We start from the raw sequence: 24,543 nt of genomic DNA, 5'->3' as shown, positions 1-24,543 counted from the left end.
TCAGGGAGACACTATTATTTTTTTTTTTACGGCAAAAAATGCCAAAAGCAGGATAATACAGAGATTTGACCTGTGGAACTGCAAAACCACACTTCTATTTCTCGGGCCTACACCAGACTATTTTCAACAGATATATTTGTGTCTGAAAAATTAGGGAGACACTATTAGTTTTTCTTTACGGCAAAAAATGCCAAAAGCAGGATAATACAGAGATTTGACCCGTGGAACTGCAAAACCACACTTCTATTTCTCGGGCCTACACCAGACTATTTTCAACAGATATATTTGTGTCTGAACAATCAGGGAGACACTATTAGTTTTTCTTTACGGCAAAAAATGCCAAAAGCAGGATAATACAGAGATTTGACCCGTGGAACTGCAAAACCACACTTCTATTTCTCGGGCCTACACCAGACTATTTTCAACAGATATATTTGTGTCTGAAAAATCAGGGAGACACTATTAGTTTTTTTTTTTACGCCAAAAAATGCCAAAAGCAGGATAATAGAGATTTTTTACCGTGGAACAGCAAAACCACAGTTATAATTTACTGGTGTATAGTATACCAGACTTTTTTAAATATATATATTTGCGGCTGAACAGTGAGCGACACACTCAAACTGTTTTTTTTTAGATACAAATGGCCCCAAAGTGGATAATACAGAGGTTTGAACCGTGGAACTGCAAAACCACACTTCTGTTTCTCTGGCCTTCACCAGACTATTTTCAACAGATATATTTGTGTCTGGAAAATCAGGGAGATACTATTAGTTTTTTTTTTACGGCAAAAAATGCCAAAAGCAGGATAATACAGAGACTTGACCCGTGGAACTGCAAAACCACACTTCTGTTTCTCTGGCCTACACCAGACTATTTTCAACAGATATATTTGTGTCTGAAAAATCAGAGACACACTTTTTTTTGTGGGGGGTGGGGTGGGGACACACCAAAAGGTTAATAAGACGGGTATTTGTACAGTGTGAAGGAGGGAAAAAAAAGAGGATTTAGATGAAAAAAAAAGGATTTTTCCTGGCCCCCGAGACCTGGAGCTAAGTCCAGCAATTTCAGCAACAGGAGCGCACAGGACTGTAATGCAGCGTTTGCTGGTATAACCACTGCGTCTCCTATACAGCCTGCCTGCCTGCCTGCCTGATATCTGGGATGGATATTAGTCCTGAGAAGGACTGTTTGTTTGATCTGGCAGCCTTTACAGACCCTACACTAACTATTTCTCAGTATATATCTCTCCCTAAATCAGCAGCGCTGTCCCTACACTGTCTGATCCGGAGTGACTGTGTCCAAGATGGCGGCGCCCGGTTTTAAATACTCGAGGTGACGCTGTGCGGCCAGCCAATCACTGTAATGCCCACAACCCACATGGCTGCGGCATTACAGTGACTGGCTGGCAATCCCTGCATGTTCATTGGCTTTGTAAAGAGCGCCAAACATGCAGGGTGGAAACCCGAGCTCCCGCCCGAGTAACTCGGAAATGCTCGGTGCTCGCCGAACATCCCGAGTAGCGTGATGCTCGGGCGAGTACCGAGCAGTGTCGAGCATGCTCGCTCAACACTAATGTTTATCAGTTACTCTGAATTTTACAGCTACTTTTGATAGAAGTAGGTTCCAAGTATCTAATATTCTTTCAGTAAAATAAGATTTTGTGATATTGCTTCAGTTCCCTCTTAAACTCATTTCCAGTTGTGCCTCTTTATTCTTGTGTTTGTTTTCCTCCTTTACCTTTTTTTAAACTTTTACTATATTTAAAGGGAACCTGTCAGGCCCCATGACTGTCCCAAGCTCCTGACACCGCAGTAGTCATTGCGATTTCTATATTCTGATAATGTATCTTTTATGATAACTAATGCTGCAGTTTTTGAAGAATGAAGTTTAATTCTGCAACATGGCATATGCAAATAAGTCAGTCGTCCGGTGGGGTGCCTCCTTCCCTGGACTAGTCCTGCCTTGGATCTTCTAATCATGCCTACCAGGGCCTGATTAACTGCATGCATAATAGTCCAAGATACACCACCATTGAACTCATTCAGATTTATTAGTTTATGCGACGTTGCAGGATTAAACTTCACTCTATAACTACTACAGCATTAATTTATAATATAATTAACTTGCAATGTCTTCACATCCTGTTCCGTCCAGATGTGTCCTGATCCCAGAATTCCAAGCAACGGAAGTTCGTTGACCGCCATATTGGGACACCCAAGTGATGGATGTCTCAATATGGAAACCGCTGGTGGTACCAGCCTCTTACGCGGTACCACCAGTGGAACACCGGCGCGAACACGCCGTACACGCCGCCGCCAGGATCAGCCGAATAATTCACTGACCGCCGCCATCTGTGTACAGGAGGAGCGCATGCGCAGTTTTAATGTGAAGACGCTATCTGCCTGTACAAAGATTGCGGCGATCTGATTTACTGCGCTTGCGTGAATTTCGCCCAGGCGCAGTGAATCATTCCGCTGATCCCGGCGGTGTTCTCAAACGAGAGAACACATGAGGAAAGAAGTCAGTACAGGGGTGGAGAGAGAGAGCAGACAAGGGGGAGAGCACATGGGGTACGCAGGTCAAAGAAGAGATCACATGAGAGGAGAAGACAGCAGATGGGGGAGAGAGAAAGCGCACGGGAGGGAGAGACAGAGCACAGGGGGGAGACAGCTCAAACGGGACAGCACATAAGGGGAGAACACAGCACAGGAAGAAGAGAGACAGCAGACAAGGGGGATAGCACATGGGGTAGACAGGTCAAAGAAGAGGGCACAGACGGGAGAAGTCAGAACATGGGGGAAAGAGAGAGTGGATAGGTGGGTGAGCACATGGGGGGGAGAGATTCTCAATGCTGCAAAGCCTGCCCCCATCATGACATTACTGCCCTCCCAATGCAATAGTGTTGGGCCTCCATCTAGTATGTACATAAAACACATCAGAATATAGAAATTCCCACTCCTACAGGTATATTAGTGGTTTGGGACAGTCAGGGGGACCTGACAGGTTTCCTTTAAGTGTTTTGACCATGACCCCCTTTACATTATTTTTCACAGGCTAAAAAAATTCTGTTCCTAAATACATTAATAAATAGATCTTTCAGAGTGTACTTACTTTACTAATCCATGTTAGAATGGCTGTTTGTGAATAATTTTATTAGTTCAGCCATAGAGTGAGAGAGCGCACAAGTCCAAGTATATATGGTATTCTCCCACCCTGACTGACAACTGCAATTTGTACTGAGCAGTGTGAGATCTCAGCAGGGAGGAGGGACACTGAGGAACTTCCAATCAGGCAAGATTGTCTGAGACTGAGTTTAAACTCTCAAAATGGATTATATAGCCATTCTGACGTTGATTTTCAGAGTAAGTATATCTGCCTCATAATGTATAAAGTATGTATTGTGTGTTATCAGATGTCATTCTTTATTATTGTGTTTCTGTTATTTCCCAGTTGATGAGAAACAGCAGTTTTACCAGAAGCTCTGTGAGAAAGAAGATCATGCACTGAGGATGATATATGAATATTTCCAGGATGATCTGCTTTCCATTGTGGAGAACTTGAATACTAAATTACTTCTGGTTGAGCTGCATTCCCAAAATATCCCTGATGTGGAGGTAAGAAGACGTGAAGTTCCAGTGTTGTATTCAAGTGCCCCATGTGTTGTACACGCAGTTTAGTCCATTCAGTCATCCTGCTGTCTCCTTAATTTTGCTTCATGTCACAGAGTAAAAAATGGAACAATTTCCCGTTTAATAGAAGACAGTAGCTTATAGTTAAAGGGAACCTGTAAACTGATAAATGCTGCCCAATTCATGGGCAACATGAGTAACATCCTGGCTGCACAATTGCGGACAGTTATATACTTTAAAGATCCGGCCAGAGACAATAACTGGAGATGAGACTAGTCTGGTTCATCCCTAGCCGGATTTTCTCAGCACTGCTGCAGGTGATTGACAGGTCTCTCCCACAGTGTGTATATAGAGAGAGACCTGTTAATCTGCAGCAGAACTGGGAAGATCTGGCCGGGGGCGTCACTGGACTAGTTTAGTCTCTGGCTATGGTCTTTAAAATATATTTTCTCTGAAATGCAGCTGTGTTTTTCTGGCTTAAATCATGCCTGTGGTTTTGGCCGTATGAACCAGCTGACAGGTTCCCTGTAATGGAGAACACCCCAAAAATTGTATAATCCAGTATAAGGCTGTGTGCCTACTATGCGTTTTTTAAGCATTTCCGCAGCGGCAATTCCGCTGTAGCAACGCTTAAAAAACGCTTGGTAGGTCTGCCATGTTCCCTAATGAGAATCCGCATGTGCTGTGCACATGCTGCGGAAATTTCCGCTGCGGATTATCATTGTGGAAAAATCCGCAGCACTACCAATTATTTTGAGAATGCATTGACTTGCATTGAATCGCATGACATCCGCATCACTACATGTGCACATGCGAATATTAAGCGATTCAATGTACAGTTGGTACCCGGGTTTGGAGAAGAGGAGACTCTCATCCAGACCCGGGTACCATAGTACCTGTAAAAAAAAAGAATAAAATAAAAAATATACATTATACTTACCTTCTGATGGACCCCAGTCTCCTTAGTGCGTCCTGGCTCGCCGGCAGCTCGCGATTGTCTAAAAGGACCTGCCATGACGTCATTTAGTCATGTGACGGATCACGCGACCGCTGACGTCGGCGGTCGCGTGACCCGTCACATAACTAAATGACGTCATGGAAGGTCCTTTTAGACCACCGCGAGACACCGGACGGATCGGATAAGGACACCGGGGGCCATCAGAAGGTAAGTATAATATTTATTTTTTACCATTCTTTTACGATCACACTATATAAATCCATGCCGGTTGCATGGATTTATATAGTGTGACCAAGTTGTCAAGCACTTTCCAAGTGATGCTAAAATCGCTTGGAAAGAGCTTGTCAACCCACATGCGGAAATTCAAGTGAAGAACGCTTCACATCCGCATGTCCCTGGCAGGAAAACACATGTACAATCCGCATGTACAATCCGCATGTACAATCCGCAAGCATTTTTTCTGCCAGGGAGATGCAGAAACGCTCAGGAAAAAATCCGGAGCATTTCTGCATCGTGGGCACATAGCCTAAGTATGTAACCCCAACAGCACATGAATTAGGGTCATTAGATCTTTGGAAATATTCTGATTGTTACTTGTAAATTTGGGAATTTATTTCTGCATAATGATCCTTATGTGTGATTTTTACTTTGCTCTAGAAATACAAGACTCTAGAAAATGATATAAAAACACTGGCCCGGACATTACTACAGGATATTTTTCTGAAAGGAAGAGAAGCCGTGATAGGATTGTGGGTTAGTCTTTTTGTCTTACGGAGCAGTCATGATCTCCCAGCCCTGGACGCTGTACTGGATGAACTGTGTCAGACAGGTAATATCGTGTGTGAGATCTGTAAAGTCATAAAATAGGGGTCTTCATAACTTACATCGACCACTGTAATGTAAGTCTTCCTGCATGATAAGTCATCATTGTAAATACATCGGGACATTCTGCTAGGATTGGAAGGATGGATTACAATCATTACATCAGAGGTTATGAGATAATTGATATGCTGCATAGAAAAAAAACTAGCAAACCAGATATACTTTGTGACTAATGCACCAGCTTCTATTGGTTGAAAGAAGTAAAGAAGTATGATATTTAATGTGGATCATTGACACAAATTCTGGTTTCCCCCCTGATTATCTGGAACTGCTGCTGTGCAAGCGGCAGTCATTCAGATCTAGAAAACCTGCTATAATGGCTGGGTTCGAAGCCGGCACCGACTCCATAGTTTAACCTGCAGGATGCCACACACTGACTCCACAGTCAGTGGATAACAGAGGTTAACATCCAGGTGCTTAACAGAGAAAGGGTGCTTTTCTCAACATGTTTTTCTCCCCATAACATGATCCTGAGGCGCTGAGGAGTTTTTATGGCAACAAAGCGGCGGCACTATCCTGTTTGCATCTGGAATGACCTAATAAGCTTCTGAAGATGTCAAGAGTTTAATAAGCTACATATCATTAGAAAAGGAGACCAAAGGGTCTGTATAGCTATATATAAAAAAAAATGTGTGTATCCCCTGAGGAAGCTATGCACGTGAAACCCACTGCTGCAACACAATACAATGAGTATTTATCCTTTCTCCATACTAATATGATTTCATTATAGACATCTATAGTCTTGGCCTACAGTGTTGGCAACCCTCAAATTGTTCCAGGAAATGAAGTATTTCTCCCAGAAAATTATTGCAATTACACATGTTTGACTATGTGCAAGACATCATGAAATCTGAAGATTACCAAAGGATTGTGTTTCAGTGTCAGAAAGTTGGTTTTGCATCCTAGGTCACGGGTCTTCCAGCAGGACAATGACTCCAAAAATACTTCCAGAAGCACCCAGAAATGGATGGAAACAAAGCATTGGAGAGTTCTGGCCAGATCTAAATCCCATTGAACACCTGTGGAGAGATCTTAAAATTACTGTTGGGAGAAGACACCTTCAAGTATAAGAGTTGAGAGGTATAAGAAGCTTGTTGATGGTTATAGGAAGCAAATGAGTGCAGTTTTTATTCCAAAGGGTGTGCAACCAAATCTTAAGTTGAGGGTGCCAACAATTTTGTCCGGCCCATTTTTGGTGTTTTGTGTGAAATTATGTCTAATTTGCCTTTTTTTTCTCTTTTTTTGTGTTGTTACAATACATACACAGGAAATAAACATGTGTATAACAAAATATGTGTAATTACAATAATTTTCTGGGAGAAATACTTCATTTTCTGGGACAATTTCAGGAGTACCAACACTTTCAGCCTTGACTGTATGTGACTGTTATCCATATGGAATTATGCACAATTATGCTCTGCATTAGGCATATAATACTTGGTAGCAATTTCAATTTAACCTTATGATATATTCTATATAGCCTGACAATTCATCATATGTATTTATCCTATATGGAAGATATGGTATTACCTGTTTTATATGTACTTATTGAAAATGTAACACATATATATATAGATGTTTGGTCACTGGTTTTCTCTTTTACATATGAAACCATATATTACATTTAGTTTGAAGCACCTTCATAGTCATTGCACTGGGTTTATTCACTTAATTATTAATTATGTATTATTTTTAATATAATTTTTAACAAAAGTTACAGACTCCTGGTTCTCCTTTTTTATACCATTTTTGAGTCGCTATGCTAATAGGCACATCAATCTCTTGATAGACATATGGATCTGGAATCAGGTAAGCTACATATCAGTTTACAATAACATTCATAATACACTGCAATAATATGAAGCTCAGGAATTATCAGATTATTAGATGTTGAAGTCCCAAGTGGGACTTAACAGTAATAAAAAACAAAGTTTAAGAAAGATGTGAAAATTGTAGTTAAAAATAAACTTATTTGGTATTGCCATTTTCCTAAGAACCCAACCTATAACAAAAATAATTATAATAAAAATGCCAAGTTTTCAGTTTTATGCAATGCAAGGAGATGTAGAAAAAGCTCTAGGCGCCAGTGTGTGAATTTTACAAAGTTCCAAACCTGCAGTAGTGTAGGATAATTCAGGTAATGCAATGCTTAACACAACTTCTGGTCAAAGTTAGAAGATAAATAGAACAGCAGCACTCACCATCCATAGGCTAAAAGTCCTTTATTTCATGTAGAATTGGACATCAGGTACAACGGTGTTTCATAAAAGCAGAGGAGACATGCGGGGGTGAGACAGGTGGATGACGTCCTTTTCACGTCTCTATGACGCTTCTAAGGGTCCAATCACCCAACCTCAACCCAATTAAGAGGGTTTGGGATGAGTTGGATCGTAGAGTGAAGACAAAGCAGCCAACAAGTGCTCACCACTTCTGGGAACTCCTTCAAGATTGTTGAAAGCCAAAGAATGCCAAGGGGGTATAAAGGTGTCATCAGAGTAAAAGGGGGATACTTTGAGGAATCTAAGGTTTAACACATATTTTGTTTTGTTTCAGAAGTGTTTTTTTACTCCTCGTTTTTGTATGTGTTCCTTCCTGGTTTTGCTACCTTCAGCCGGAATCTACAATGTACACATTCCAATAAGAACAAGGAAAACCATTGCATGAACAGGGGTGTCCAAACTTTTGCCCAATACTGTATATTTGTATGCCCTGAATTTAACATGCCTTATAGTTTAGGTTTGTGAAGGGATTAATAATGCATGTCTGGTGGTCTATGTGTATAGGCCTCCATTCCTTTAGTTAATGCTAATATCTTTAGAAATGTAGGTTCTTAAGTGGATTAAGGCCACCTTCACACATCAGTATTTGGTCAGTATTTTACATCAGTATTTGTAAGCCAAAATCAGGAGAGGAACAATCAGAGGAAAAGTATAAAAGAAACACGTCACCACTTCTGGATTTATCACCCACTCCTGGTTTTTGCTTACAGATAATGATGTAAAACACTGACCAAATACTGATCTTGTGAATATGACCTAATTCTAACATCTCTGGTTGTTTAGGGGGGTGTATGTGTTTGCTCCTTAGCAGTACATTAAATTAGGGACTCAAAGTTCCCTATACAGGGCCCGTCTTATGCTTGTTTCTCTTTCTCATATCTGCAGACTTCAAAGGCACATGGACACAGGCAGCACAGATAAAATGCCTGCCCTTTTTTAGGTCCCCTACACAGTGTCCTGCTCATTGTATATTTTTGTATTTTTATTATATTTGCGCATCTAGAACTTGAAGATGTTACACCATTTAAAATTGCCACTCTTTATTAGGTGACACCCTGGTGGAGAAAATAGTGCTGGATGAAGACGGGCACCAACTTCCCCCAGAACTGAAAAGTAAGTGAACATTAAATAAACTTATTATAGTAAAAACTCCTTTTATTTTCCGTTAAGCTAAATCAATACATCCAAAAAGCTAGTGGCCAGTGCTTTTGCCAGTAGTTTCATGTCAAAATTTAACAAAGCAATTGAACAATATAAGTGAATCTGCTGTGCATTTTTGCACTTTCCAAATAAAGTAATAACTGTGTTAGACATAGAGATAGACAGAAAGGAAGAGTTCTACCCTCGATGACTGAATCCAAAGCCTGCCAGAAGATGGGCAACAAAATGTCTTGGAATTTCACATAAACCCTAATTAGAATACCATCAGTTAATTTCCCAGTGGCAGAGACCCTTATTACCTGCTCCAATTCTTGCTGGGCGATAGGAGATTGCAGAAGCTGTTTTTGGCTTCATCACAAATTAGGGAGTTGTATACAAGTTTAGACAAAAAAAAATGTAACAGTTCATCTTGGTTGTAATACTTTTGATAACTGTACAGTTTGGGATAAAAAAAAGTTTAAATATCTGTCTCATTTATTTCTCCTGAGAGGACTGAAAAATAAAGTAAAAAAATAAATAAACAAAACTAAAAGTTTGAATCAACTTTCTTTTCCCCCATTAAAAAATAAAGAAATTGAAAAAAAAAAAACACTTTCGTTATCCTCACATCCATAAAAGTTTGGTCTATCAAAATAATAGAAATATTATTTTTTTAACCTGCACAGTAAATGCCATAAACAGAAAGGATCAAAACAAAACATCGGTGTCGTAAAAAATTTATGAAACCTCACCTCTCTTTAAAAAATGCTGTAAAAAGTTATCAAAAGGTTATATGTACCCCAAATTGGTTTCAATTAAAATCTTCCCACACAAGTCCTCACACAGCCAAATAAAAGGCAAATTAAAAACATTATAAATCTCAGAAAATGGCATCACAAACCAGATATTTTTATATATAAACTTCTGAACTTTTTTTTGCAACTAAAATATAAAAGAAAATTCTACAGGTTTGGTATTGCTGTGATCATACTGATGAGAAAAAATAATGCTAATAGGTCATTTTTACCATATCACAAACATTATAAAAGCGAAGCTCAAAAAACCAATGGCGGATTTGCATTTATTCACTGCAGGTTTATATTGCACTGCAGTGCAGATCTGCGATTTTTTTCTCATGCCGATTTTTACCTTCCTCAATATGTTAGGTTATAAGTTAAACTTGATAGACTTGTGTCTTCTTTCAACCTTAAAGGGGTTTTCCAGTACTTAATATTACCCCCCCATTGTATCCCGCTGGGGCCTCTAAGGATTTTTGTAATTACCTTCCGTTGCAGATGCCTGTGAGTGGCGCTACCACTGGCTGCTCACAGGCATTACATGACCCCCGGCTGCAGCCGGCGCTGACATCCGCTGATGTCACGACAAGTGCTGGCAGCAGCCTGGGGTCTTTGTCTTCCGCGTTCCAGGTGGATGCCAGGCTGTGGGCGAGGTTACCCCCCGCTTCACACCCGGCATCCACCATGCGCTCTGCCTCTCCCCATTCATTGGGAAAGCGCCCAGTAGATGCCGGGTGTGACGCGGTGAGGTAACCCCACCCACAACCCAACAGCCACCGCGAGGACCCCAGCGCTGAGTCACGCCTTACTTATCGTGACATCAGCGCGGAGTCACGTGATGCATTATCAGCAACGTAAGGTATTTATAAGAAGTCTCGGGGGGATACATGGGGGGGGGTAATATACAGTACTATACAACTTCTTTAAAACTATGAACTATGCAATGTCTCAAAAAGCTGAGTAATCTACCACGATAATTATAGATTTCAATATTACCAATGACAGTAAGCTACACAACAGTCCCTTGTTAATAGTGATGACAAATATAAAGAGTGACTGACAATATAATTTTTTTACAGGCCAGTAAGGCACAATGACCAGCCAGCAGAAACATCCCATTTAAGACCAAAAGTTTATTGGTCACTTATTAGGCCATACGCTGTAGTTACAATACATGGGTTGGTTATTGAAACAGACAGTTTGGATAGTTCAGCAGTGCACCTAACCTGCCTTGTTAACTCTTGTCAAGCTTAAAAAAATTCAGTTATATTCTGGTATAGCTTCTGTTACCTTCAGGACCCTACATCCATCCAGTATTTTGTTGGTGAAATATATGCAGGTAACCTAGAAACCTCACAACTATTGAACAATATAAGTAAAAAAATAACTCTCGACTCTCCCAACTTCTCTGTTTCTAACCACCAAGTTCCAACCACTAAGACCACAATTCTTCCCTACAGCACAAGATACTCTATATTACACATTTAATATGAAAATTGCCTTTTTAGAGATGAAGAGGACTAGAACTCTTTAGCACCACCTGTTGGAAGCTGCAATCCTACAAGTCACTATCGACCCTTTAACGAGCCTTGCAATATGATTTAAGATAAAAGCCAATTTAGAATCTCAATTTGTAGACACTGTTTTTTGGGGTATTGCCCCTCATCAGTGCAAAGTATGAGAACTGATTTGGTTAGGTTAGAGGCTCTGGACTGAGGTCTAAGGGGTAACATTTCTCCTTGTAGAAAGTGACATACCAGCCCTGATATGCCAATATTAGGAGACTTATTCGTCGTGCAATGCTCCTCTGGGAAGTTAAATATGCAAATTGCCCCTTAGATCTCAGTCTAGAGTAGTGTTTCCCAAACCCCATCCTCACGGCCCCCCACAGGTCATGTTTTCAGGATTTCCTTAGTATTACACAGTATCATCAAGGCATCAGGAATTCTCTCACCTGTGCAATACTAAGGAGATCCTGAAAACATGACCTGTGGGGGGCCGTGAGGATGGGGTTTGGGAAACACTGGTCTAGAGCCTCTCACCTAGGGCTTGTTTTTTTGTGGGATGAGTTGGAGTTTTTAGTGATGTAATTTTCGTACACATACAATTTTTTGATCGCTTTCTATTCCAATTTTTGAGAGACAGAATGAACAAAAATCTGCAATTCAGGGATTGTTTTTCTTTGTTTTTTTTATGCCGTTTCCCGTGTGGTAAAAGTGATAAGACAACTTTATTCTTCGGGTCAGTACTAGTGATGAGCGAACGTGCTCGGATAAAGGGTTAGCCAAACACACCCAGGTTCTAACAGAGTATCTTCGGCATGCTCGTATATTATGTTCAAGTCCCTGCTTCTCATTGATTTATGGCTGATAGACAGCCTCAACACATGTGAGGATTCTCTAACAAACAGGCAATTTTTTTGCCATATTTTGTATTTTTTTATGGTGTTCACTGAAGGGGTTAACTAGCATAACAGCTTTATAGATCGAGTCATTCCAAACATGGCAATACCAAATATATGTGCTTTACTTGTTTATTTTTGTTTTTACATAAATATATGTATTATTGGATTCATAGTTTTTCTTTTTTGTGTTGTTTATGTTGTTATTTTTTTTTAAATATTTTTACAATTTTTTAATCTTTTTTTTTTTTTTTTAACTTTTTTACCTTGTCCCAGAATGGGACATCAACTTTCTCTGCTCTGATCGCTGATTTAATATTCTGCAATGCTCACTGGCCATCGTACCTGGGTGATCCCGTGGCAATCTTTCGGAGACCATCGACACAACATGATTGCAAATGCATTGTGCTCATCGGAAAAGAGAGGGAGCCCCCTCCCTTGCCGATTGATGTTGCTGTCAGTATTAACAGCAGCACCAGAGAGGTTAAACGGCCCCGATTGGTGCTAATGTGGCACCCCAGGGGTCTGGTTTCCACAGTAACAGCAATGTTGTGTCTGAGAGCAGGTGGGAGGTCTCTTGGTCAGGAATCCTATGCATGCCACACCTCCTGCCCAGTCCTGGGAGGGGAAGGACTTCCCCTAGATAAACCTAGGGCTGAGGCAGGGTTAGTGAGTAGAGAAGAAGTAGAGACAGAGAAGAGAAGCAGATATAGGAAAAGAACATCAGGAGCTCTGTGGGAGCAGTGCTATAAGGAGTCAGGGGCTGGCAGCTGCAGAGCTCGCCCTGACTGAGAAGCTATCACCGGACCCGGAGTCCGAGGCTGTGGGGACTAATCTTTACCCAGCAGCAGAAACCGCCCGGCAGGGGATTTCAGGTCCTCTGGCCAAGAAACCCGAAGGCACGGTCACACGCGTGGGACCAGCACCGCCGTCGTGGAGCGGACGCCACTAGAAGGCCCCGAGTCACCGGCCATACGGGTGAGCACCACACGGTACACTCAGGGACGTGGGCTACTTATACCCGCCTCTAGCAAGGTAGCCAGAAGAGTACAGTCAGTTTGGGAGGCCTACAACTCCGCCTGGCCAGGGGAGATCCCATCTGCTCAAGGACTGACCAGGCCCCGATCGCTAGCCAGTACTCCGGGAGGGTCTATCTTTATCACCAGTAAAGACCCTGAATTACACCGCATCGTCTCTGAGTGATTCCTGCTACCCCCATCATCCACGTCGGCTGCCCTGAGGCCATACCCCTCCCGTTGGGGGTGATACTATCACGCTGCACAATCCTACCACCGGCCTCAGCGGTCTGCCCTGCAGCGGCAGCTCCTTCGCTGCATTCAACGGGTGGCGTGGTCGTCCAACATCTACCGCTAATACAGCGCCACTTAGTCTGACTCCCTGGGCACGGACCGGGTCACCGCCACGAGACTACAACCCTCAACAGATCCGGCTCCGGGTAAGCTCCCGCGTGTGCAACGCTGCGCGACACAGGCCCAGGGGTACGTCAACTTTTGGCGTAGTCGGCAGGATCTCGTGCCCGCAACCACCGGGTACTGCGTGCCTGAAAAAGACTGTTCAAACTTACCTGTGGTGAAGATTCCCGCCATCCGGCGCCATCTTCCGCTTCCTTCCCGCCATCGGTGGAGTTTTCCCGCCATTCGGCGCCATCTTCGGCCTTCTTCCCGCCAGCCGTGGAGTTTTCCCGCCATTGGACGCCATCTTGAGGACGCCGCGCGGGAAGAAGAGGGGCGTGGACTCCGAAAGCGCGCGAGAACTGAAGCCCCGCCTCACGTCCGGACGTTGCGTAAGGTCCTGGAAGGAGCCCAGCAGACGCCGACGTCACCGGAGCGCGACGGAAGGTCCTCAACCCTGACGATCCACTGCGGAGCCGCGGCCTACGGAAGAGGATCATCGCAAGGTAGGCCACGGTCCACTAGGGGGGAGAAGGATGTCGGATACGGAGGAGAGCTTCACCGCTTCAACCCCCGCCAGCGCCACCGCTGTTGCGGTCATGCCTTTCACCATGCCCTATATCCCGGGGGCAGCCTGGCTACCCCAGTACTCAGGGGAGTCACATACCCTGCATGACTTTAGAGAAAAGCTGGATAGCCTCTTCCAGGTGTATCCCCTCACAGAGGAGCAAAAAGTGAGCATCCTGGTGGCCCAATTAACCGGGGCAGCCCAAAGGGAGGTAAAGTCCTGGCCACCTGGGAGGAGGACTGTCGCAGAGATACTAACCCGGCTGAGGGACACCTTTGATACCCGCACCTCAGCCGAGATCAAGCTTAGATTCTACGGGTGCAAACAGCGGGCACATGAGAGTATAAGGGACTATGCCCTGAATCTACAAGAGGCCCTGAGAGCCATTAAGCAGACCGACCCTGACGGCGTGGGAGACGAGGACAGGCTGTTGACTGAACAATTTATAGAGGGTTTATATTGCAATGCCCACCGAACCCAGTTGCGGGCAATGGCCTTACAAGACCCTCATCTGGGATTTGCACAGTTCAAGGACAGAGCCATCTGGGTGCTCCGAGAACCAGCACCAGGTGGCGTTGTGACCCACAGACGCCCCACTACCACTTACCACCAGGAGGCGGCGCCCTTGTCGGCAGGGCCCGTGGGAGCTGATGCGCAGGCTTTGAACAATGACCCGGCTCCAGACCTGCACCATCAGGTCCAAGAGCTAGCTAAAAGCGTTGCTGCGCTAACCCGAACTGTGCAGTCTTTACAGGTTTCCACTCCAGGGAAGATCCAGCTGGCATCCGGACCGGAGGACATCCCGTGGCGTCGACCAAGGAGGACCCCACCGGCCAGAGGAAGACCCAGCGACCGATACAACGAGGACGGACAACCCATCTGCCGCCGCTGCAATCAACCCGGACATATGGCAAGGTACTGTCCTTTAAACTGGCACAACCTGGGGTAGAGGGCCAACCCCCAGGAAAAAGATCATCAGGCCCATCGAACTGGCGCGACAGATATGTGGGAGGACGTCCAGTCTTGCCTGTGGTACTGGATGGCATCCCTATGAGTGCCCTATTGGACACCGGGTCACAGGTCACCACTATCCCGTACGTGCTCTTCAAGCAGTACTGGAATGACTCGGATATCACCCGCTACCCTGACGACGACTTGAGTATCATCGCCAGCAATGGTCAGCCCGTGCCACAGATTGGATTTAAAGAGGTGACCATTAAAATCGGTAGAGTCGAACTGGCAGCACAGGGACTGATCATTGTAGACATTGACAAACACGAGAGTCACCCAAAGATAACTCTAGGAACTAATGTAATTGAAAATTGTCTTGCAGAGGTGATTTTCCTTTTACAACAGGTTGCCAAGAACGCCAGCTCCGGCCAGCAGCGAGTGCTCCAGAAAGAGATCCGGGCACTGATGCAACAGATAGAACTCTCCGGTGGTGAGATTGGTAGCGTAAGAATGTGTGACCCTTTCCCTATTGCCATGCCCCCAAAAAGTGAAATGATGATTTGGTGCCGGGCAGCTATTGGTCTGAGAGGTAGAGATTACCAGGCAATGGTAGAACCAGTTTACTCAGACAGTAGGCCCACCATTTTGACAGCACGGGGGGTGGTCAATGTATGCCATGGGAGGGTGCCCGTTCGCATAATAAATATCGGGAAGAGGGAAGTGTACCTGCCCCGGTATGCCACGCTAGCCAAATTGTATACCATCAATCAAAATTCCATACAGTCCGTAGAACCCTTGCCTCCATCTTCCCCGGAGGAAGGTAACGGCTCTAAGGAAACAATGGAGGACTGGTGTCAGCAACTACATTTGGGTACTGACTCCACTCCCTCACACCAGAAACAGGGAGTCTATCGGGTGGTTCAAGAGTACGAGAGAGTGTTTAGTAAACACCCGTTAGACTTCGGGCGAGTCAAAGGGGTAGAACACCACATCCCCATGGGAGACCATCTTCCCATAAAAGAGAGGTATCGACCCGTACCCCCTGCACACTACCAACACGCCAAGGGGATGCTTAGGGACATGAAGGAGGCTGGGGTGATCAGGGATAGCTGTAGCCCCTGGGCAGCTCCACTAGTCTTAGTCAAAAAGAAAGACAACACCATGAGGATGTGTGTAGATTACCGGAAAATTAACCGTATCACACACAAGGATGCGTACCCCTTACCAAGGATAGAGGAGTCTTTGGCTGCTTTAAGATCTGCTAACTTCTTCTCTACCTTGGATCTCACTAGCGGGTACTGGCAGGTTCCTGTAGCAGAGGCGGACCGGGAGAAGACCGCATTCACCACCCCGATGGGACTTAGCGAGTTTACCTGCATGCCGTTCGGACTCTGCAACGCACCGGGAACCTTCCAACGATTAATGGAGTGCTGTCTGGGCCACAGAAACTTCGAGACGGTCCTGTTGTACCTGGACGATGTCATCGTATATTCCAAGACTTATGAGGACCACCTGAAACACCTGGCGGAAGTGTTCGAAGCTCTGGCAAGCTACGGCTTAAAGGTAAAACCCTCCAAGTGTCACCTCTTGAAACCAAAGGTGCAGTACCTGGGACACGTGGTGAGCGCTGACGGAGTGGCTCCCGACCCTGATAAGATCACCGCAATTAAGGAATGGCCAAGTCCCTCCAGTGTAAAGGAAGTGCAGCAGTTCCTCGGGTTGGTAGGCTATTATCGCAGATTCATCCCCGGTTTCACCAAAAAGGCAGCTCCTATGCAGGACCTCCTGATAGGCCAGTCCCGGAAGGCCAAGAACCAGAAGCCGCCCTTCAAATGGGAGAAGTTAGAAGAAGAGTCCTTCCGCCAGCTGAAGATGGCCCTCACGGGGGATGAAATCCTGGCGTACCCTGATTACAGCCAGCCCTTTATCCTCTACACCGACGCAAGTAACATCGGGCTAGGAGCCGTACTGTCCCAGATCCAGCAGGGGAAAGAACGAGTAATCGCTTACGCTAGCCGAAAACTGCGACCCACTGAAAGAAACCCTGAGAATTACAGCTCATTTAAGCTAGAGTTCCTGGCAGTGGTGTGGGCAGTCACCGAACGCTTTAAGCACTACCTCGCTTCTTCCCGGTTCACCGTGTACACGGATAACAACCCGTTGACACACCTGGACACGGCAAGACTCGGTGCCCTAGAGCAGAGATGGATGGCCCGTCTGTCCAACTACGAGTTCACAATCAAATACCGGGCAGGACGCTCCAATACCAACGCGGACGCCCTGTCCAGGATGCCAAACCTACCGGACGTAGGAGAAGATCCAGAGGGACTGGAAGAAGTCGAACTCCCCGCGTTCCACCGTCATGGAACTATCCAGTATTCCCATCGGGTAAGGAGTAAGCAAGCCGCTACGTTTAACCCCTTGCCTCACTACAACTGGGAGGAAACGCAAGACAGTGACCCTGCCGTCCGGCTGGTAAAGGAGATGCTGACTCGGCCAGAGGCTCGCCTTGACCCAGACGCTCCGGAGGAAGCCAAGCAACTGTGGGCTGAGAAGAGTCGACTGTTCCTTTACAAGGGGAAGTTGTGCCGCAGAATGGTTAACTCCCGGACGCATGAACTAATCTGGCAAGTAGTGGTGCCACGGAGAGACGCAGCCATGGTGATGGAGGCATACCACGACGGGGCTGGACACTTCGGATGGAAGAATCTGGAGTTCCTGCTGCGTGGGCGGTTCCACTGGGTAGGCATGAGGGGAACCATCGAGAGGTGGTGCAGAGACTGTGGCCCGTGCAACCTAAGAAGGAAGGACCGTGCCAGCCAGAAGACTCCCCTGCAGTCCATCGTCACCCGGCAGCCGTTGGAACTGGTAGCCTTGGATCATGTAAAACTGACCCCAAGCAGAAGTGGCTACGTCTACGCGTTAACCATTGTGGATCATTACTCCCGGTTCTTGGTTGTCGTCCCCGTTAAGGATTTAACGGCTCAAACAGCAGCTAGAGCCTTCCAGCAGCACTTCTGCCGTCCACACGGGTACCCGGACCAAGTGCTGACGGACCAGGGACCTGCCTTTGAAGCGGAGGTCTTCCAGGAATTCTGCAATCTGTATGGCTGCCGGAAGATAAGGACGACACCCTATCATCCGCAAACTAATGGACTTTGTGAGAAAATGAACCAGGTGGTAATGGATCTCCTGAAAACGTTGCCCCTGGAAGAACGCAGTCTGTGGCCTGAGAAGCTGCCCGATCTAGTGGACCTATACAACCACATCCCGGTAGGTTCCACCAACTGTACCCCGGCTTACCTAATGAGGGCGAGACCTGGTAAGTTACCTGTTGACCTGGAAATGGGAGTCCTGACACCCGAGGACACTTCACCAGAAGCAGACTGGGACACAGAGAGGCAGCAGCAGTACCGGAAAGTACAGGAGAGCGTGGAGCGAAGTCTCTGTCAGGCTAGGGAAAGACAAGAGAAAACTTACAACCAGTATGCTCCCGCTGTTCCCCTGGTACCCGGAGAGCAGGTCTTGAAGAGGAAAAGACGGCTCCACAAGTTGGACGACCAGTGGGAGAAGGACCCGTACACCGTACTGCCCTCAAGCCACGAGAACCCGAAAGTCTGTACCATCAGTAAAGACGGAGGGGAGACCATAGCCATTGTATCCCGGGATCACCTGAAGAAGTGTCCTGAACAGCTACGGAACCCTGAAGAGGAACAAGAAGACCATCGACCCGTAGAGGAAAGGGAAGATATGGTTAGTACTGTGCTCGGAGACTTCCCTCGGTCCTGGACTCAAGTCAATGGTGCAGTTGTGGTACCCGTCCTCACGTTCCTCCAACCAGCATCCCAAGTGCCTACGGAGCAACAGGTAGAGCTGGAAGAGCAGCCGGTCCAGGAGGCAGAAGACTCCACACAAGCAGAACAGGAGGATCAACCCTCTGCTTATAGTGAGCCTGCCGTACCCCTAGTGAGCCAAAGAGCCGGTAGACAGCTGCCCAGTTTACCCTTGACAGCTCCTACACCCTGTAGTTCAGGGCTAGACAGTCAGCTCCGTAGGTCCACTAGGGCCACTAGAGGCCAGTTACCCGCACGTTGGAGGATTTGAAGTGTATAAATTGTTTTATTTGTGGTTACCTGTTTTTCTTGTTGCTTGTGTATAATTATGTGTTTCTAGTTATTTATAGGAGTCCTTGGTGGATTTACCGGGAATCCTTGTACATGGTTGGAGCGTAACCTAGGAATGGACTAAAGACTGTTAAGGACTCGGGGCAGGACAGACCCCTACCTGGTTACGTCTCCCTGTTTTGGTGAAATGGACACCTTGCTCTTCTTCAAAAACTGCACCCGGTTGCGGACACGCCGTGACCATCTTTATATGTTTTTCTTATTGTACTATTATTGTTTATACCTTGTTATGTTTAAAAATATGTTTAGTCCCGGAGTACTAAATTTCACTAGGGGGGAATGTGGCACCCCAGGGGTCTGGTTTCCACAGTAACAGCAATGTTGTGTCTGAGAGCAGGTGGGAGGTCTCTTGGTCAGGAATCCTATGCATGCCACACCTCCTGCCCAGTCCTGGGAGGGAAAGGACTTCCCCTAGATAAACCTAGGGCTGAGGCAGGGTTAGTGAGTAGAGAAGAAGTAGAGACAGAGAAGAGAAGCAGATATAGGAAAAGAACATCAGGAGCTCTGTGGGAGCAGTGCTATAAGGAGTCAGGGGCTGGCAGCTGCAGAGCTCGCCCTGACTGAGAAGCTATCACCGGACCCGGAGTCCGAGGCTGTGGGGACTAATCTTTACCCAGCAGCAGAAACCGCCCGGCAGGGGATTTCAGGTCCTCTGGCCAAGAAACCTGAAGGCACGGTCACACGCGTGGGACCAGCACCGCCGTCGTGGAGCGGACGCCACTAGAAGGCCCCGAGTCACCGGCCATACGGGTGAGCACCACACGGTGCACTCAGGGACGTGGGCTACTTATACCCGCCTCTAGCAAGCTAGCCAGAAGAGTACAGTCAGTTTGGGAGGCCTACAACTCCGCCTGGCCAGGGGAGATCCCATCTGCTCAAGGACTGACCAGGCCCCGATCGCTAGCCAGTACTCCGGGAGGGTCTATCTTTATCACCAGTAAAGACCCTGAATTACACCGTATCGTCTCTGAGTGATTCCTGCTACCCCCATCATCCACGTCGGCTGCCCTGAGGCCATACCCCTCCCGTTGGGGGTGAAACTATCACGCTGCACAATCCTACCACCGGCCTCAGCGGTCTGCCCTGCAGCGGCAGCTCCTTCGCTGCATTCAACGGGTGGCGTAGTCGTCCAACATCTACCGCTAATACAGCGCCACTTAGTCTGACTCCCTGGGCACGGACCGGGTCACCGCCACGAGACTACAACCCTCAACAGATCCGGCTCCGGGTAAGCTCCCGCGTGCGCAACGCTGCGCAACACAGGCCCAGGGGTGCGTCACTAACGCAGCAGCATATCAGCTCTCATATAGCTCGAACACCCACTTTTGATTGCACTGGTGCTCGGAGTGAGCCCACGTGATCGTCATGCCATACATGTATGGCGGGTTGCAGGGACACCCATCCTGCAGCGCCGTACATATACGGCGGATGTCGTGAAGGTGATAAAAAATTCAGAATTTGGGAAATATCCACTTATCATACTGATAATATACAACATATTCCATCATTTTATATCTTTGTCACCTCTTTTGAGTAACTATCAACCTCTGCAACTACTGTGCCCACTATGTGTGCTTTACTCTATTTTAATTCGATTCATCCGACCCCTTCATCTATCTGGGAATTAATCTGCCATTTATAGACCCACCAATTTTTGATTATTTCCTTTCTCTCATTTAAATTTGTGTTTCTTAAGCATGATATCATTCTCCAGTTTCCTTAATGTCAGATTACAATAGTTGGACAATATCAAGGATGGAAGAGTTTTTTAATGGGAAAGTGTTTTGGAAAAGTGTGCATGGGAAGTGGTGGCGGGACAATGGAGTTTTATTTTAAAGTTAAGGAAACGCAAGTAAGGAAAGAACAGACTCAATTACCCCCATTTAAAGAGTTGAAGGGATATAGTTGGGGAAAAATATCATGATCTGTTGATGAATCTACTCCAATTATTCACATTTATATTCCACTCATTGATATAAAATATTTGATTTCTGATCCCAAAGAAGGAAAAAAAATATTACTGGTCTTGTAGGAAACCAAATTGCGTTCCAGTTTCTTATCTTAAACTTAACTTTCTATATTTTTTTCTTAGATGTCCAAGAATGTCACAAGAATCATTTACATGAAAAAACTAAGAATCTTATAGAGAACAAACCTCCAGGATGCAACCAGGAAGAGGAAAGTTTTTCATTCTGTACCCGTTATGTGAATCTCATCATTGTCTCCACTAAACAGTTTAGGGAACGATCTGAGAATGAACTCATAGAGACTGGGGTCAAACATGAGGAGTACATAAAGAAAACCCAAAATGAATTACAACGCATTACCCCCAACAAGATGTTCCGTTGCGTCCACCAATCTAGGCATGTGCCACGTATGGTAATGGTGAGCGGAGTGCCAGGTGTAGGGAAGACCACACTGATGCAGAAGTTTGTCTATGATTGGGTGACAAGGAAACTCTACCAAAGATTCTCTTTTGTTTTTTTCTTCAAATTCCGGGAACTCAACAGACTGGAGGATAAGGTTACTCTGGAGACAATGATCCTTAATCAATACCCATATCTGCAGGGGCAGCTTGGGACCACCCTACAAGATCCAGAGAAACTTCTCTTTATATTTGATGGTTTAGATGAAAGCTGTCATGACATGGATTTTAGATCAAGTCGCTTGTGCTCTAATTATAAACAGGTTGAACTTTGTGGTCAGATTATTGTTAGTTTGGTGAGAAAATCTCTTCTTAATGGTTGTTCTGTCCTGATGACCAGTCGCCCAACCAGACTGGCATTGATTGATTGTAATATATTTCAGCGAATGGTAGAAATCATTGGATTTTTTCCAGAAGAACGACAGATGTACTTTGAAAATTTCTTCTCCAACAACAAGGAACTGGCAGAAAAAGCTTTTAATTATGTGAGGCAGAATGACACATTATACACGTTCTGTTACCTCCCGTCTTACTGCTGGATCATCTGTACAGTGTTATCCAAGAGCTTCCAACCAACAAGTAGTGATCAGCGGGTGTCATTATTACCCAAAACTGTCACACAACTCTTTGCGATATTTGTCGCCAACATTCTGTACAATCATAGCCTGCACCAAAGTGATGCCCAGAAACTCCTTCGGTCCATCGGATGGATGGCAGAAAATGGAGTAATGAATCACAAGGTTATTTTCGATCATCGACATCTGGCTTCCTTCCAAGTGAACAATAAGTCAAAACTCTTATCAAGTTTTCTGATGGAATCTGAGGAACCTGTGTGCTATTCCTTCTTACATCTCACTGTTCAGGAGTTCTTGGCTGCCTTTGTCCATTATGCTGATTATACTCCTGTGAGGTTACAGAAATCGCTAAAAGAAGCAAGATCCTATTCAGATGGACGTGGTGAAATATTCCTCCGATTCCTGTGTGGTCTATCAGACAGCTCCACCAGGTCAATACTAAGTGGATACTTGGATGAAAAATCAACCACGTCATCCAGAGATGTTATTACTTGGGTGAAGAACTTCCTTTCAGTAGAAAATAAATTGGTGGGAAGTGTAAACAATAAGAGATGTCTTCTCACCACATTCTTCTATCTGTTTGAAACCCGGAATAAAGCTCTGGTTCTGGATACATTGAAATCATATTCCATTTTTGACCTTTCTGGTGTTCACTTGTCAGCTCTAGACTGCACAGTATTAGCATTTATTCTGCAAATCTGCACAAGCGTAGAAAAACTTGATTTAACTGAATGTTCCATAAATGCTGAAGGATTAGAAAGACTTGCACCAGTTTTACATAACCTCCACAATCTGAGGTACAATGCAAATTATATTTTATTTTTACATTTATTGTATTTATGTATCATGCCTTTCAGTGGACCTATTATTATGTAGTGCTTTCATTATCCCTCTCCTTTATGTAGCAGCCGCACACTGCTTTATGTGCACTGCTCTATGTGCAGAAAGTGGCTCCTATACACAGGAAAGGGATAAAAATGCCTACTTATTGACACTGTGTGCACGTGCTCCCCACCCCATATGTCAGTGTGTGCACACTTTCATCTGTACAAATGCATTGAGAAACATTTTGAGGAAAATGAAACAAAACTAACATAATATGGTTGCATAAATGTGAACAACCTCTTATAATTGGGTATGTGATTGTTTTCAGAATTATTCAAAAACATTTACACTCGTGTTAAATAGTAGTCAGTACTCTGCTGCCATCATTTATATTGATTCTGATTAACTCCATGTAAAGTTAAGCTGTTCTTGTCGAATCTTCCTGACATTTTCTTAGTTGCATTTTACAGCAAAAGCCATGGTCCATAAACAGCTTACAACACAGCAAAGGAATCTGATTGTTGAAATGTATCAGTCAGAAGAAGGGTATAACAAGGCAAATATACTATGGAACACTGAAGATGGACATCAAGAAGTGGATTAAATTTGGCACAACACTGACATTATCTAAAACTGGACACTCCTCAAAAATTAATGAAAAAAAGAAGAAAATTGGTCCAGAAAGCTGCTAAGAGGTCTACAGCAACATTATAGGACATAAAACAATTTCTGACAGTTATTGGTTGTGTGCTGAATGCGACTACAATTTCCCATATTCTTCACACTCTATGTCTTGCCTGTTGGGTAGGATGGCAAGATAGATTATAAAGAAAAACTTCCAAGCCTGACAATTTTGCCAACACCTAAATCAATTCTGCGAAAAGCATAAGCCAGACATTTTTGGCCATAATTCCAAAAGGTATGTTTGGCGCAAAGTCAACATTATGCATCACCAAAAGAACACCATACCCACAGTGAAGCACGATGGAGGCAACATTATGCGTTAGAACTGTTTATTGGCAGCTGAAACTGGGGATTTACTCAAGGCAGAAGGAATTATGAATAGTTTCAAATATGAGACAAAACCTTTTGGTCGCTGCTAAGAAAACTGAAGATGAATAGGAATTTTACCTTTCACCACAACAACGGCCCCAAGCATACCTCCAAATCAACAAAATAATTGTTTCACCAAAAGAAGATGAAAATTTGGAAATGGCCCAGCCAGAGCCCAGACCTGAATCTAATTGAAAATCTGTGGGTTAACCTGAAGAGGGCGCTGTACACAGGAGATGCCCTCGCAATCTTACAGGATGCCCTTGCTACTGCAAGGAAGAATGGGCAAAGATTGCCAATTCTAGATGTGGATGTGCCATGCTGATAGACTCCTACCCAAAGAGATTGAATTTTGTTATAAATTCAAAGGGTACTTCGCAAAGTATTAGTTTCAGGTGCGCATCTTTATGCAACCATATTATTTTAGTTTTTGATTTTTCTTTTTCTACTGCTTGAGAAAGGCT

General features: G+C 44.9%; 1 protein-coding gene across 4 annotated transcripts in view; it reads left to right on the top strand.

Moving 5' to 3' along the window:
* Nucleotides 1–24,543, top strand: part of LOC141235573 (NACHT, LRR and PYD domains-containing protein 12-like) — a 156,832-nt gene that overhangs the window by 76,887 nt on the left and 55,402 nt on the right. For 3 of the 4 annotated variants that reach the window (XM_073668158.1, XM_073668159.1, XM_073668162.1), the window contains 4 exons: nucleotides 3,451–3,614; nucleotides 5,245–5,416; nucleotides 8,796–8,861; nucleotides 21,294–22,998. In XM_073668158.1, coding sequence (XP_073524259.1) covers nucleotides 3,451–3,614; nucleotides 5,245–5,416; nucleotides 8,796–8,861; nucleotides 21,294–22,998 — 2,107 coding nt within the window. The remainder of the gene's footprint in view (nucleotides 1–3,450; nucleotides 3,615–5,244; nucleotides 5,417–8,795; nucleotides 8,862–21,293; nucleotides 22,999–24,543) is intronic. The other variant, XM_073668161.1, reaches the window with a different exon arrangement.

The sequence above is a fragment of the Phyllobates terribilis genome, unplaced genomic scaffold, assembly GCF_046119375.1.
Source record: "Phyllobates terribilis strain yellow unplaced genomic scaffold, ASM4611937v1 Scaffold_2__4_contigs__length_985480577, whole genome shotgun sequence".
In the NCBI taxonomy this organism is placed as follows: Eukaryota; Metazoa; Chordata; class Amphibia; order Anura; family Dendrobatidae; genus Phyllobates; species Phyllobates terribilis.
Note: the sequence above shows the minus strand (reverse complement) of the source record. Positions and strands in the feature narration are given on the sequence as shown.